Raw genomic sequence first — 13,967 nt, 5'->3', positions numbered from 1 at the left:
CTATTTCCGGAAATTGCCGAAGTCCGGGGCTCCGGTGGAAGCCGAGGCTTGTTGGGAGTTTAGACGAGCGGAGGCAGCAAAATGGCGGATGAAGATATTACGCTTGATGGAAAACCTCTACATTCGCTCCGAGTTGCGGACCTTAAAGCTGCTCTTGAGCAAAGAAAACTCCCTAAAAGTGGACCGAAAAATGCACTGATAAAGCGCCTTAAAGGGGTACGTTGTGTTTCTATGTGGGGACGTATGTCGAGTCCGTACAAGTTTAGCAGGAGGGGAGAGATCGGGATTGACGTTAAAGGCCGTAACGTTGTGTAGATCCCGGAGCGGGAATACAGATATTGGCTATTGCGCACAACTCTAAAACTAGATAAATAGTTGTCGCTTTTTTTATTCGCCGTTGTATTTATTCGGAGTTGCTTGTACTCCCTCAAATGTGTGCACATTGTTGCACTGAGTTGAACTATGCACCTGTCAAGTCGAGGCCTAGCGTTTAGCGGCGTGCAGAGCCATCACACACTGTACTATACTGTAGTTCATAATCGGCCCGCCGCTCCGTGTGTCAGTATGGGGAGGGGGTGGGGAGTTGGGGATGGTAGTTGCGCGTCGACACTCGCCAATGTAAACAGTTAAAATGGCGATATATATAAATCCACCTTTACTGTAATCAAATGTTGACATTTGCCCAGGAAGTTTCTTGCATCCGTGTTAAGCCCCCTGGGTTTTGATAGGATCCACGGTAATTAATCAAAAACGAATGTATGTTTTGTGTACACTAATGACAACGTGCATGGGTTTCCTCGGGGATGTAGTTAGCCCCTGTGCTGCTCTAGTTATAAAGCATTTATGATTGTATCGTGGGAGAGAACCGTGCACCGTATTCGCACACTAGAGATCAGATCCAATTGAATGACATGAGCAACTGTTGCCAAAGCGACATTTGTTCGAAATCACCGTCCACTCTTAATGGGCGGGTTAACGGATATACCGAGGACATTTATTCGAGACGGACCAAGCTGGTATTCATGCACAAGCCATAAAGACCACAAATAAAATAATACTTAAAAAAGCAAATTGTCCTTTCCAATTCCATCAAAATGTGTTTGCCAACCCAAATAAAAGGGCAACTTGCGCCAAGTGTTCATGAAGTGAATTGCTTTTTCAGAATTCGATGAATATATCAATAGATCGATGTATTATTTGTAATGGTTTCTGGCCTCTTCTGCAGGCCCTGATGTTGGAGGACCTCCAGAGGTCCTCGGCCTCTCACTCTGGGCTGCAGCCCAACTCCCAGGTCAGATAAGTATTTATTTTAAATAATATACTTATTCATTACTATTACAGTTTGTATCTGTACTGTTAGGGTTTTTACTGTGTTTGGAGCTGTATTCTGACCTAAGCAGATACGCTTTTAATATGTAATTATATAATAAAGGATTATATAATGCTTTCCCATAACAAAAAACGTCACTTTTTGGGTTTTAAAAAGTTACACATATTATGAATGTATACTTAGCGTCCTCTTATTGGGATGGGACAAGGGTATTGACAAAAATGTACTTACCGTTTGAAATGTGCTCCCTCTACAGGCCAATTGCTCTCCTGTAATACAGCGTTCAAATGACACCATATTACTTATAACTTACCTTTAAAATGTAATCATGTTACCTGAAATCCCAAAGGGATTATTGCAATTATTGCACATTTCAGCTTTATAATATCACATCTAGATTACTATATTTTAGCGTTCCTGCCAAGCAATCTCTTTGGTAGAAAATGGAGTATAGCCTTGTTTGCCGAAATACACGAGGCCTCACATCTGTGTGTGTGTGTGTGTGGCAGAGAAGGGTTGTAACAAAAGCACGCCGTAGATCAGGTGCATACAGTTAGAGATGGAATGGTGGGCTGTAAAACCTCAATTGACTTTGGTGTGTGTGTGTGTGTCTGTGTGTACCAGATAGGGGAGGAGATGAGCCAGAACAGCTTCATTAAACAGTACCTGGCCACACAGCAGGAGCTCCTGCGCCAGAAGCTGGAGAGAGAGGCCCAGCACGCCGCCGAGACGGACGGTAACGTTCACACACACGTCTGTTCCTTTCTCCGCCTCCATGCAAAAATCACAGTTAAGCCTCAAGTTGACCTGCACGATTGAGTGAACCTGATTGTGTTAACACTAGGGGTGTAACGGTACACAAAAGTCACGGTTCGGTACGTACCTCGGTTTTCAAGTCACGGTACGGTACGGTTCATAGTTAAGGGGAAAATTTAAAAAAACTGCTTATTTGTCAACAACGGAGAATGGCCTTAGATCAGCAGCAATGAAAACACCAATAAACTTGGTTATGGCATCTGCATTTCTGAATTCCCAGACAGCGGTTGTTGAAATAGTGTTGAGCTGGGTTTGCACAGCTCGTTTTTTTTTCCACAGCAACGGTGATTGTAACACGGTGATTTAGACATCTTACTTGGGGAGGTCTACACAAGGCCTGCAGATGTTGGGGTTGGAAACATAACCACCATTACCGCTATACGATCATGCCCCTCTGGGCTTATATAGCTGTTTTTGAAAGCCCAGCTGGAGTTGTGTAAAGGTATATATATAACGTCTATAACATATATATAAAAAAAAACATTATTTCTTCAGTGCTTTTCAGCCTGCAGATATTTTGGTACCACCGTTTCTATCAGGACCCGGTTCCAAACTTGTCAAACCCTGAAAATCAATAAGCTCCAAGCTTATCGATGCTGCTATCGAGTCTAGCTATCTTATAACCTAAAGTTATATTTATTTCGAGAGACGAAAGTCATGTCTTTTAAATGAAATCACTGGTGCAGAAACATGCATTGATTGCCTGATAAAGATTTTGAATTCCATTTAATTGTCTGCTAACCGGCGTTAAAGTAAACAAAGAATAATCGAATGCCCTCGTTCGCTACATTTCTCATTGGGTCAATCGATTGCTTCATAGCAAGGCTGAATGGGCAAAGCGGTCAAAGGCGTAGCTACATTTCAGTGAGGTCAAAGATGAGGAGGAAATGGAATGGCAATCATGCTCCAGGTACTTACATTTTAAGAGGGGGGAACCCAACGGAAACTCTCAAGCACCTCAACGAAGCGCATCAGTTAAAAGTAAATGTAGCCCCTTTGCCCGTCTTCGACTCTGAACACCACCAACTCCGGCTGCCGTTGTTGGACAATCACCCTCCTCCACCCAAGGTATACTTTAGGCAAGCAGTTCATCTGGGTAATGAAAGCCCTGTACACCTCAACACTGTGTGTATCGAGCAAGAAAAGCTCCACCTGCGGTCAGATCCGTCCAGAACTGAAGGACTGCTTCACCGTTCAGGGAGGAGGCTCTCCGTTTGTGTCTGATTCAGCAGAAGGTTTGGACTGACCTCTCTGGGAGTGACCCGGAGGACAGCATCCAGAGTTTCCTGGAAGAGGTGACCACGATGGACGTCAGGTTCAAATCCAAGAATGACAGAGCTTTCGGCTGGGATCATTTGGAGAAGGCAGTCATAGCAGCCCATGCTACCAAAGCAGGAGAGATCCCACTGCCCCAACATCAAGGAAGGCCTTTACACAACTAAGGAAGCTCAGTATAGACCTCTGAAGGATAAGTCCCGCCTCCGAGGCTCCAGGGTCCCTCTGTCAAATGTCTATGGGAAATAACGTGGGGTTTTTGAATTACAAGTTTTGCATTACAAACTTTTTCCATCTAGTTTCGACCGGGTTTTTGGATTGTCGGTGCCGTTAAAGTAGTAAACGATTATTAATGCTACTTTAACGGCACCGACAATCCAAAAACCCAGTCTAAACTAGATGGAAAAACTATGATGATGATGGCACACTGATCCCAGAAGAAGAGATCCCTCCTCTTGGCAGTTACCGCGGTCCCCTCCAACTCGGCGTAAGACCGCCTTGGAGGAGCGAGAGCGACAGACTTTCCAGCCTGCCTAACCAAGAGATCCAGCTGTACAGAGGCCCGCCCTGGATCATCCCTGTGGCCGGAGACCCTGTCCTCTGGTGGTGGGGAAAAGAGAGACACCCTGCCCCTGCTAGCTGAACCCTCTCACAGCTACCGTTGTGTTCAATCATCCTCTGCCCCTGCCGAGAGGAGGGGACCCCTTCGGCCAGGAGAGAGCCTGGAACACGCCTGGCATGGCAGACATGCACAACTGTCAAGAGCTCTAGTATATTTTTATTTTTTATTATGTAAAGCATATTATTATCATTTTTATTATTATTTATTTGATTTATATATAATTTATTTTCTTTAACGTTGGAAAAAAATGTGTTGGACATTTATTGCTTTTGATATATTTTCTCATAGTTATGTTTGTTTAAATGTTTATTGAATTTAATTCAGTTGATACATCAAAGTTAATCCACGGAATCACATTTAAACAATACAATAAATACCAGTTCTGTTGAACTGATCTGTTGAGTTATGAATTTACTGATGTCTCGTCTTTCCAATTTATAACAGAAAATGATTGATAGTGGTATCGATAACAGCTGGGAGTGTTAGGCAGTAAGGAAAAAGCTATCTATATCATGAAAATGTAAGAATCACCATCCTTAATCAATATATAATATATGATACATAATCATATTTTATTTTAGAAGTTTTCCTCTTGTTATACATGTCAATCAATTCACTAAATTGATTGACATGTTACATATAAATTGATTGACATGAGATTCACTAAATATATTGCGTGAACCTATACATCATATGATAGCCTAGTGGTTAGAGCAGGGGCCTTTCACTCCATGATCACCTGGTTCGATCCCCACCCCCAACATGTCTAAGTGTGCTTTCTGATGATGATTCTGCCATGCTAATACCGATGCTCCAGGTTAGACGTGTGTCTGCCTGGTGCACGTGAGTTCAACCTACCTTCTCACTGTACAAGTGGGCTGAGGAGAAGCACTCTTTTGCAGACCATTACATTATTTTAAAAACAGCTCAAATAGGATCTCTTTAAGATTGCTTCATTTGAAATAAACGTATCTAGGTCATGCATTTATTGTGTGTGTATTTTTTTAACACAATTTTCCTTGTCTGTCTCTCCCTGTCTGTCTCGCCCTGTTTGTCTCTCCCTAACAGAGAGCTCCGCAGCAGAGGAAAAGGAGGAGCCCTCTGAAGGAAATGACGCACTGGACACGGTTGGTCATCTTAATAAAGTAAAAGACTTAAACATGTGGAAGTAGTAGGCAAAGCTAGGAAAACCCTCATAATGTGGGTGCACAGTGGGGCTAAATGTAACCCCTCTTTGCCTTATGAGGTTACAGGTAATTTTGGGTTTCGGTTTCAATTCGAAGTTGGACCAGTTACCAGGATTCTAGGTTAACGCTCATGGAGCCCAGGATGGAACATCAACACTGACCACACTCACACAAAACGTAGTTTCAGAACTGTATTGTTAACAACAATTTTCAACATGGAAAATAATAAAACATGGAACAACATGGAAAATAATAAAACATGGAACAACATGGAAAATAATAAAATGCGCGCAAAATAAAATAGAAATATAAAGAAATGTCTTTATGGTCTTCTCTTCCTTGATATGAGCTCAGTTTATATCGTTGGGGCCCTTTGATCTTTGTGTTTCCTACCACACCGCAGGTTTGGGAGGTAGTTCAGTTGACTCTGTTCCTTGGTTCCGGCTCGCCATCTGGTTATCTCCAGCGGATGTCTGGAAGCCGCCTGGTGGCTATCCAGTGCTGGTCTCCTATCTATCGTTGACTACCGGTGTCGCTGATGTCCCCTCGACGTTGAGCGTCACCAATTTAAATCCTTCACAAAAACCTGACCTGTAGGACAGGCCACATTCATACATCTCAGTAAATTACAACAGGCCATTGTTTCAGTTAAAATAAATAATAACATGAATATGACCTATATATTAATTTAAATCAATTAACAAAAATTTATTATCCACATAGGTCTCACTTTACCAGTGAATGAAATAAAAACTCAAATAACTCAAAATAGCCTTTTAGCATCAATTGTCCGAATTAAATAATAATTGTCCGAATTAAATAATGAATCCCCCTTTTTCTCTCCTTCCATACAATGCACACAATAGCTTAACATTTAGAATTACCCCACGGTGTTAGCAGTTAACTCGTGCGTTAGCTCGAGTTCAATGCTAATTCGCCTTGGTCGCTACACCAGCGGCTAACGCACATGGTTTCAATTTAGCAGTTAGCGACAAGTTCGCACTGACGCAAACACACCTCCACTCGACGCTCCCCACATTCAAAAGACACATTAAACTCACCGCTGAGCGGGCAACATCAACTGTGGACTGTTGAGTCAGCTCACGGTGTTTTCCAACTACTTCTAAATACTTTTAACTACTTCTAGATATTTTTTCAATCGTGCAACCGAACGGTGCGTTCTCTCCTTTCCCACTACTTATCACGCAGTTATGCGCACTTGCAACGCCGCTTCACCGTGACGTCATGACGCACGTCTCTCTGCTCTGTCCGACGCAGTTAACCCCATAAATGCCAGCTATCGCTCTCTCACACATTCATACAAAATAATATTGGACTTTTACTCTTTCTTCTTTTAACTTTTTCAGAGCTTATGAAGCCTGGGCTACATAAACATCCACTATAAATATTCATTGCACTATCCATTGCACCTTCATTCACAATGCAGTCATGTGTGTGAGATTGTATAATGATAACCCAGTTCCTCTGTTCAGCTCTCTAACAGTGGTCCTCTCTATGACATTGTCTTACTCAGCTGCGTCACTCAGTGGCCCCTCAGCCGGTGATGGCCCGGCCGGAGCCGGGGGCCCCCGGCACCTGGCCCCTGTGGAACGCCCGCCACCAGCCGGAGCCCTCCCCGCCCCGCGCCGTGGCCTCGCTCTCGGTGCGCGTCCTGGGTCAGCCGGACCGCCAGGGCCCGCAGCCCGCCGTCCCCCAGCGGGCCTCCAACAAGGAGGGCGTGGCCCCCGGCGAGCCGGGGTCCGCACACCCCGTCCTGCACCTCAGCCGGTCGGCCATGGCGGCGGCGGGGCCCGGTCGGGACCGGGACGACAGCGACGACGGGGACGACGACGACGACAGCGAGGAGGAGAGCGACGACGAGGAGGAGTGGGGGGCGCAGGTCAAGTCGGGCCGGGCCCCCGCCCAGCTCCGCCCCCAGCAGCAGCCGCAGCCGGCACACGCCAGCGCCCCGCCCGCCGCCTCCCGCTCCCGACGCAAGCTCCAGCCCCCGCAGCACATCCCGCCGCCACAGGCGCACCCGCCCCCCATGCAGCTGCGGCACCCCACCCCGCCTCCCTCGCCGCCCCCCGAGCTGTCCTTCCCGCTCCCCGACACGCCCAAGCAGAGCCCGCCCAACGCTGAGGAGGCGGGGGGGTCGGGCGGGGAGAGCCCCAGGGCGCGGGCGCCAGGGGGCCGACGGCGCCCACTGCCGCCGCCGCAGCAGCAGCGTGACGAGGAGGACGACTCTGACTCCAGCGCGCGCTCCAGCAGCCCTGAGCCCACCCAGCGGCGGGGGGCCGGACTACTGGCCCGGCTCGCCCACCGGATGGACGCCGAGAAGGGGCAGCCCGCGGCCGGGGAGCCCGAGGCCGTGGACATGTCGGTGGGCACGGCCTGGCGCTGCTCCGCTTCCTCCTCCTCTTCCTCGGCGGCGGCAGCAGTAGCTGGGCCCCCCGCCGCCCTGATCCCAGGGAGACCGACGGAGGGCCAGAGAAGGAAAGAGGCGACCGGAGACGATGCAGGGAACACGCGGCCGGGGGAGAAGGAAAGACCCCAGGAGAGGGAGAAGCCGGAGAAGATGGAAGTGGAGCCCACCAGCCGAGAGGGGGAGGAGCAGCAGAAGACGGCTCAAAAGCGGCCAGGAGAGGAGCGGGACAGGAAGGGAGTAGCGGAGGGCGAGAGACACCTGCCTCCATGGAAGCGAGGGCGGGCGGGGGCGGCCGCGGAGACCACCCTGTCCACTGGGAGAGGAGAGGAGGCGGGGCCAAAGACGGACTCCGCCCACAGCGAGGCTGCCCTTTCGAAGGCGCCCGTCGGCACGCCATCGGTGACCGTAAAGAGGCCTCACGTGTCCACCAACTCCGCCGCACCGCCCATCAAGGCACCGCCCATCAAGGCACCGCCAAGGGGCGGGGTGGTGATCACTGTCCGGGACTCCGGGTCCTCGTCGGACTCGGACTCTGGGTCTGATTCGCCTTCGTCCCGGTCCTCCACCTCATCGCAGGAGAAGCCCCCACCCGCCAAGCTAGTCAAGGTTAGCGGTTTTACTCACTCGCATGTCCTGCTACAGAAAAACTTTTGAACAGCTCTCTCATGCTGTTTTGTTGCCACCAATGTTAACCGGGTGCACCTTGCAGAGCGCTGGCCACGGACGTGAGGCAGCCGAGGAGAAGCAGAAGACCAGCGTGGACGGGGAGAAAGCGACTCCACGCCAGAAGGCAGAAAGGTCCGTCAAAAATAAAACACAGATCCAAATGGCGCCCACAGCAGTACCGCTGGATGGTCATTCCATCCGGCTCTTGTAGGTCAACTCCCTCTTTATGGTAGAGTCATGTTTGTCTACTACTTGGTTTCAAGCCCATATTCAAGGTCTGTCTGTTTAAAGTTATCCTAGAAAAGGGGTTCACCCATTTCTAAACCCTTTGGTGTGAAGACACATGAAGAAGAGAGAGTGAAAACATGTCTGCAGACGATATAACACTGGGTTATGTTGCATCTGTAGTCATAGGCCATGGTCATAGGCAGACGCCAGGGTAGGGGAAATCTAGCCCAAGTGGCCCCTTGTATGTCCTGGAACCGGAGGTCTATGTCTAAGCAGTGCAATACATGGTGGCTAATGGTTGGGATCAGACACATCTGATTGGTTAAAGAAATATGTTTTGCATTAGATTAGTTTGCATTGCCAACTCAACAACAGTGCAGATCTGAATCGTTTATGATGGCCAGAATTGTATTGAATAATTTTAGCCTTGCTAAATGTAAAATCATCAAAAAAGTGTCAACACGTAAAAATAGAAGGTGTAGCAAGCTGTTTTAGGTTGCTTATTGTTTTTTAATTTAGAAAACAGAAACCGATTATTCACAAAGGATAATCACGCAACGGTTTCAATAGATAAAAGTGAAAATTTAAAAGAAAATAATTTACAAGGTACTCAAAAACGTATGAGGGTCAAATTGTTACGGGGACAGCCACTAAAAATGCCACTATCAATGAAACACACTAAACTATACATTGCCCTGCCACACACACTTTTATGTGACTGTTGAATACAAATAAAATCAACACCAACATAGCCATTCTGTTAGACATTATGTGTATTTAAAGTAATTTCAGATAGCTTAGCGTGGACCAAGGGTTATGGAGAGATGCATATTTCCTTGAGGGCAGACACACTTAAAACTGCATCCCCTGTCAAGTTGCATTGGTTTTAAGCACCTGCTTAAGGGCCGATGTCACGATGTTTTACTATTAAACATTTCTTCCCCAGGGTTGTATTTGGCCTCAGGCTGAGGTTGAACTACCGGAAAAATTGGCAGAACCCATTGTGTGCGAATTGCAATTTGCACTGGACTTTTTTTTAACTTTGTCATTGTCGATTGGTCTGTTTTATGAAGGAATGCAGTCACAATGAAGGGGGTAGCCAGCTGTTGGATATATTTAAATTCTTATTAGGTCATGTAGAAATAATATATTAGAAATTGTGAAAATGTACCTATAGCACAGAATTTTGACTTATGCTGTCAAAACTCTTGGCTACAGTCTCTGTAACTCTTTACAGGGAAGAGTAAACAGGTAATGAGACAAGAGCAAAAGCAAACCTATCCCAAGTACACAAGATTTCTGTTGATTCTTTGACTCTTAAGTATGAATGGGCCTTTTCAATGGCACATTAGTGTGAGCCTTCAGCTTTGCATTTTTCCGTTTGATAAGATGGCTCTGCCTCCATTGATGTGATTGTGATAAAATATTTGTTTATGATGGACCCTGGGTTTTGACTTAAATGGGGTTAGGAGGATGTGGCTCTCCCTTTATGAAAATGCCCCACCACGCCGAATGGCCATATCCTGTGTTTTAGGTTGGCTCTGCAAAGAATATAGGCATCCACGTAGTCATCTTTATTGATACAAAACAATGTGTTTGAATCAACAATATATGATTTCCCTGTTAAAATAGTACAGTTGTATGCCAATGAGATAGGATTTTTTTTCATCCATTTCGAAATGCATTATTGTCATGAAACGTTAATAGGGAAGATTTGCAGATATGATACAATTCATATGTAGCTATTTTGAGGTATAACTCAACTCGTTACCAAGTTGGCTGACTACTACGAGACAACGCTAATCACTGTGCATGCACGCCAACAACGCTTTATTCAGATGACATCGATCTTGCTGTATTTCTGGTCAGGCGTTCAATGCGACAGCCTCCAACACGGCGTGGTACTGTGAAGAAGCCGGTCCTCGGCTCGCCTCACTCTCTCCTTCTCCCCTTTTAATTTACAATCTCGCTAGCCAACATGGCCGTCGTGCATGCATCGCATCTCTGAGACCGCCGCAGTGTAAAAGGCAACGAGTGTTTCGCGTCGCCAATTTCAATATACGCCTAACCGGAATAAACGATTACGACGGAGCATTCCTTGCCGGGTTTAGGGCCCGGCAATATGCTGTCCGAAGCCAACAAAAGCGGGTAAGATCAAGCTAACGAGGTTTTGGGTTGCTAGTCATGCCCTTTATCCCTCGAGCTGCGGTGAAGTTTATATATTCGCTGAATTGTTTTTTCTTCGTCGCGGGTCAATAACTCGATCAGTAGAAACGGGGCGTTAGATGTCATGAATCGTTTAGAAATAAGAACGTTGACAACGATAATAACCAAATACCCAGTGGAACTGGAGAGATACCACTGCTTGTTTCTAACTATACCCATTGTGTTCCTGGTGTTCAGAGACAACGCACACAATTCTCCATTTTCAGGTTAATTTTACCAAATTATTACATGACAGGCGATATTACATGACGTCAAGAAGTCCAACCGACAGGCAAACCTGATTATTCAGTTTTGCTAATAGCGTAGGCCTGCGATTAGAAAATTGCATTTTTGCTATTGTCTGTCGGATATAAACTTGAATAGCATCATAAATAAAAGGTGGAGGCATGGGATTTCCCATCCTATAACTGTCGGTTAATTGAAGCTTACATGACATTGAAGCCTACAAGCCAAATGCATGGATAATTAAATAACCATCTAATCTAACGTTATGTATAAAGTTAAACCTATGAAACAAGTTCCTTCATACATCACATATTACAATATACAAAGGTTTATTTTTGGTGGTCAGTGTATAACATTCTCCTATCAGATTGCTCAGTGTTATCTCTCGTCCGTTACTTTCTCCCCTGGATGTCCGGATTGCAGGTGACCCCAGTCCTACCCAGATGTAGCTCAGCATCCTGGTGCATCACCCGTGTAAAATGGATTATTAAGTTTCTTCATCAATAGCTGGCCCAGGGATCATTATATCTTAACTGGGCCGGAGTGACATCCTCGCAGGCCTCGACCACACCTCCACAGCTGGTTCTCTGGGATTTCTAATGAGCGCAGCAGTCTCCCTTGACTCCGCACACAAACCATGTGGCTGCTTGCTTGTCCGATTTAATGTTGAGTGTTTAATGTTAAGATGGACTTAATTATTTCTCGATGGGAAAGATGGTTTTATAGCCTTTTATATTTAATGATCAATTCAACCGCATTTACACAATTGATACTTTAACGCTATGAAGGCTTAAGAACGATTACAATTTCAGTAGCTTCTCCTGCCGACAATGATGTGTTTTACATTATGCCATCCGAGATGGTGTAATTTGTCACTCGCCCGGTTGGTCGAGATTGCTTTTCAATGGAATAGTGTACATTTCTGCGTGCCCATGTCCCCACTCTGTCCAGGTGCACTGCCATCGGACGACGTATTGTTTTGATTCATATTTTTGTCCTTGTCGTGTCAGCTGGCCGGGGCTATAGATAGCTCAAGTGACCCACATCCCTGGCACGAGGACTCGTCAAGGGTCTCCCGTGCAATGTCGTACACATTTCTCCTGTCTTGTTGCTTCTCTCTCATGATCCCTCTCGGGGGAATAAGTGTGTATCTGTGTGTGGGTGTGTGTATGTGTGTGTGTGTGTGTGTGTATATATATATATATATATATATATATATATATATACTGAAAGTTTCATTGGCAATTTCTAACGTTAATTAGTTTAATGAAATGTAACTACTTGGGGCGCACTGTCATATATTTCAGACTTGGAAGGAAACATTGTTTGTGTTTGTCTTGAGGTAACCACTGTTTGTTATCAACCACAAAACCCTATGAGTGACGTCCACCGGTGCTGTACTTCCTCTCCCACGCCGCTCATTCTGGTCCCCTGTCTTTCTCTGGTCCCCCTCCCAGGGAGGTGTCCGAGTCAAGCGAAGCCCCGGCGAAGGAGGCGGAGCCAGACACTCAGAGCGCCACGGCCCAGGAGCCGGCGTCCGAGGCCAAGCCGGCGAACGGCAGCGGCGGTCTGGAGGAGGTAAGGCCACTGGGAGGGCGGGCGAGACGTGTGCCGGGTCACTGCCAGGTTGGCTTAGGCGGGAAACGGGGATTCAAGTCCAACCCCCCACCCCTAAACCGGCCAGTCCGCTGCTGGTGCTGCCACGGTCCCTACCACCTAGTTAGGACTTAGGTGACGCTACCTATTTTGTTTTAAGCGATCATGACTGTAAGCTTCTCAGTGGTCTTCAAAATCATAGTGGTAGTAGAAGAAGTGAGGCTCAAATGGTAATGGGAGGGGAAGGATAATGGTCGACGGATGACATTAGACTAACAAACACATAAGTGGTGTAATGTGCTACTTGGTTTCACATTGCAGACGTTTTAGGAAAGGATTGGGATTTGATGGCTCCGATGTATTTCGGTCCGTTGAGTGTTTAGTATTCCTGAGACGTGCCGTGGCGGGGGTGGAGTTGGACTTGTGCACGGGGCAAAGGCGGCCTTAAACTAACGCCTATCATGTCATTTCCTCCACACTAACCATTCACAACTAACCTGCTGACACGCTTACTTGGCTGTTTTATTTTTTCCTTAACATTTCAACAACTAGATGAGGTGTGTGTGTGTGTGTGTGTGTGTGTGGTGTGTGTGTGTGTGTGTGTGTCACATTGTATGGATTAACTTGCCTCTAGGATCATTTACATAACAAAAATCCCCATATATGAGGGTTATATTTTACACCTAAACGGTCTAGTTGCACGGCCTACTATATATATTATATACACTACTGTGTACAGACTTCTGCACAGCCCAAGTCCATTAATTAGCTGCCTCCATTAGGTTGCAAAACAGTCAAGTCAACGCTTGCAAATCTTTCTCAACAGAAAATTCCTTTTGTAAAAGATGATTGGTTTATAAATGCAATTGAGGGGCATGCAGGCTTTTAAAAAAACATTTGTGTTTCCTTGCATGCATGACTAATGGACAGTGTGTGCCAATAGATGTATATGTTTCTTTCAAGACCACCCTTCACTGTCCTCATCCCCTTTACTCCACTGCTCCTCCCTGCAAATCTGTCTCTCTGTCCCTATTCTCTTTCAATGTCTCTCCTCTGTATATTTTGTAATGGTGTGACTGTTGTTTTTAAAACCCCATTGATTGCTTTGTTATGAAGGTGCCCATGCCTCTTCCATTGTCCCTATTGGTACCTGCTACGTACTACTACTACTACTACCAACACCACCACCACCACCACCACCTCCACTCCTCCACCACCTCCTACACCACCTGCCCTGCCATGCCCAAGCGTCTCCATGGTACCTGACTCGGTACCACGAGTTAATCTGCTCCCCCACAAACCCCCACCCCGGGCCTGAGCCTGCAGGGCACCGCCCAACATATGGCTGCGGTGCCCCACCTGCCGAGG

At 46.5% G+C, this 13,967-nt stretch overlaps 1 protein-coding gene across 1 annotated transcript in view; it reads left to right on the top strand.

Annotated features, from left to right (window-relative positions):
• The first annotated feature begins 73 nt into the window (after positions 1-73).
• acin1b (apoptotic chromatin condensation inducer 1b) overlaps positions 74-13,967 on the top strand; it is a 25,509-nt gene continuing 11,615 nt past the window's right edge. The window contains exons 1-7 of the mRNA XM_079757598.1: positions 74-216; positions 1,226-1,291; positions 1,955-2,066; positions 5,112-5,170; positions 6,765-8,264; positions 8,368-8,456; positions 12,461-12,581. Of these exons, the coding sequence (XP_079613724.1) occupies positions 82-216; positions 1,226-1,291; positions 1,955-2,066; positions 5,112-5,170; positions 6,765-8,264; positions 8,368-8,456; positions 12,461-12,581 (2,082 nt within the window). The 5' untranslated portion in view covers positions 74-81. The remainder of the gene's footprint in view (positions 217-1,225; positions 1,292-1,954; positions 2,067-5,111; positions 5,171-6,764; positions 8,265-8,367; positions 8,457-12,460; positions 12,582-13,967) is intronic.

The sequence above is a fragment of the Pollachius pollachius genome (assembly GCF_949987615.1).
Source record: "Pollachius pollachius genome assembly, chromosome: 20".
Classification (NCBI taxonomy): Eukaryota; Metazoa; Chordata; class Actinopteri; order Gadiformes; family Gadidae; genus Pollachius; species Pollachius pollachius.
Note: the sequence above shows the minus strand (reverse complement) of the source record. Positions and strands in the feature narration are given on the sequence as shown.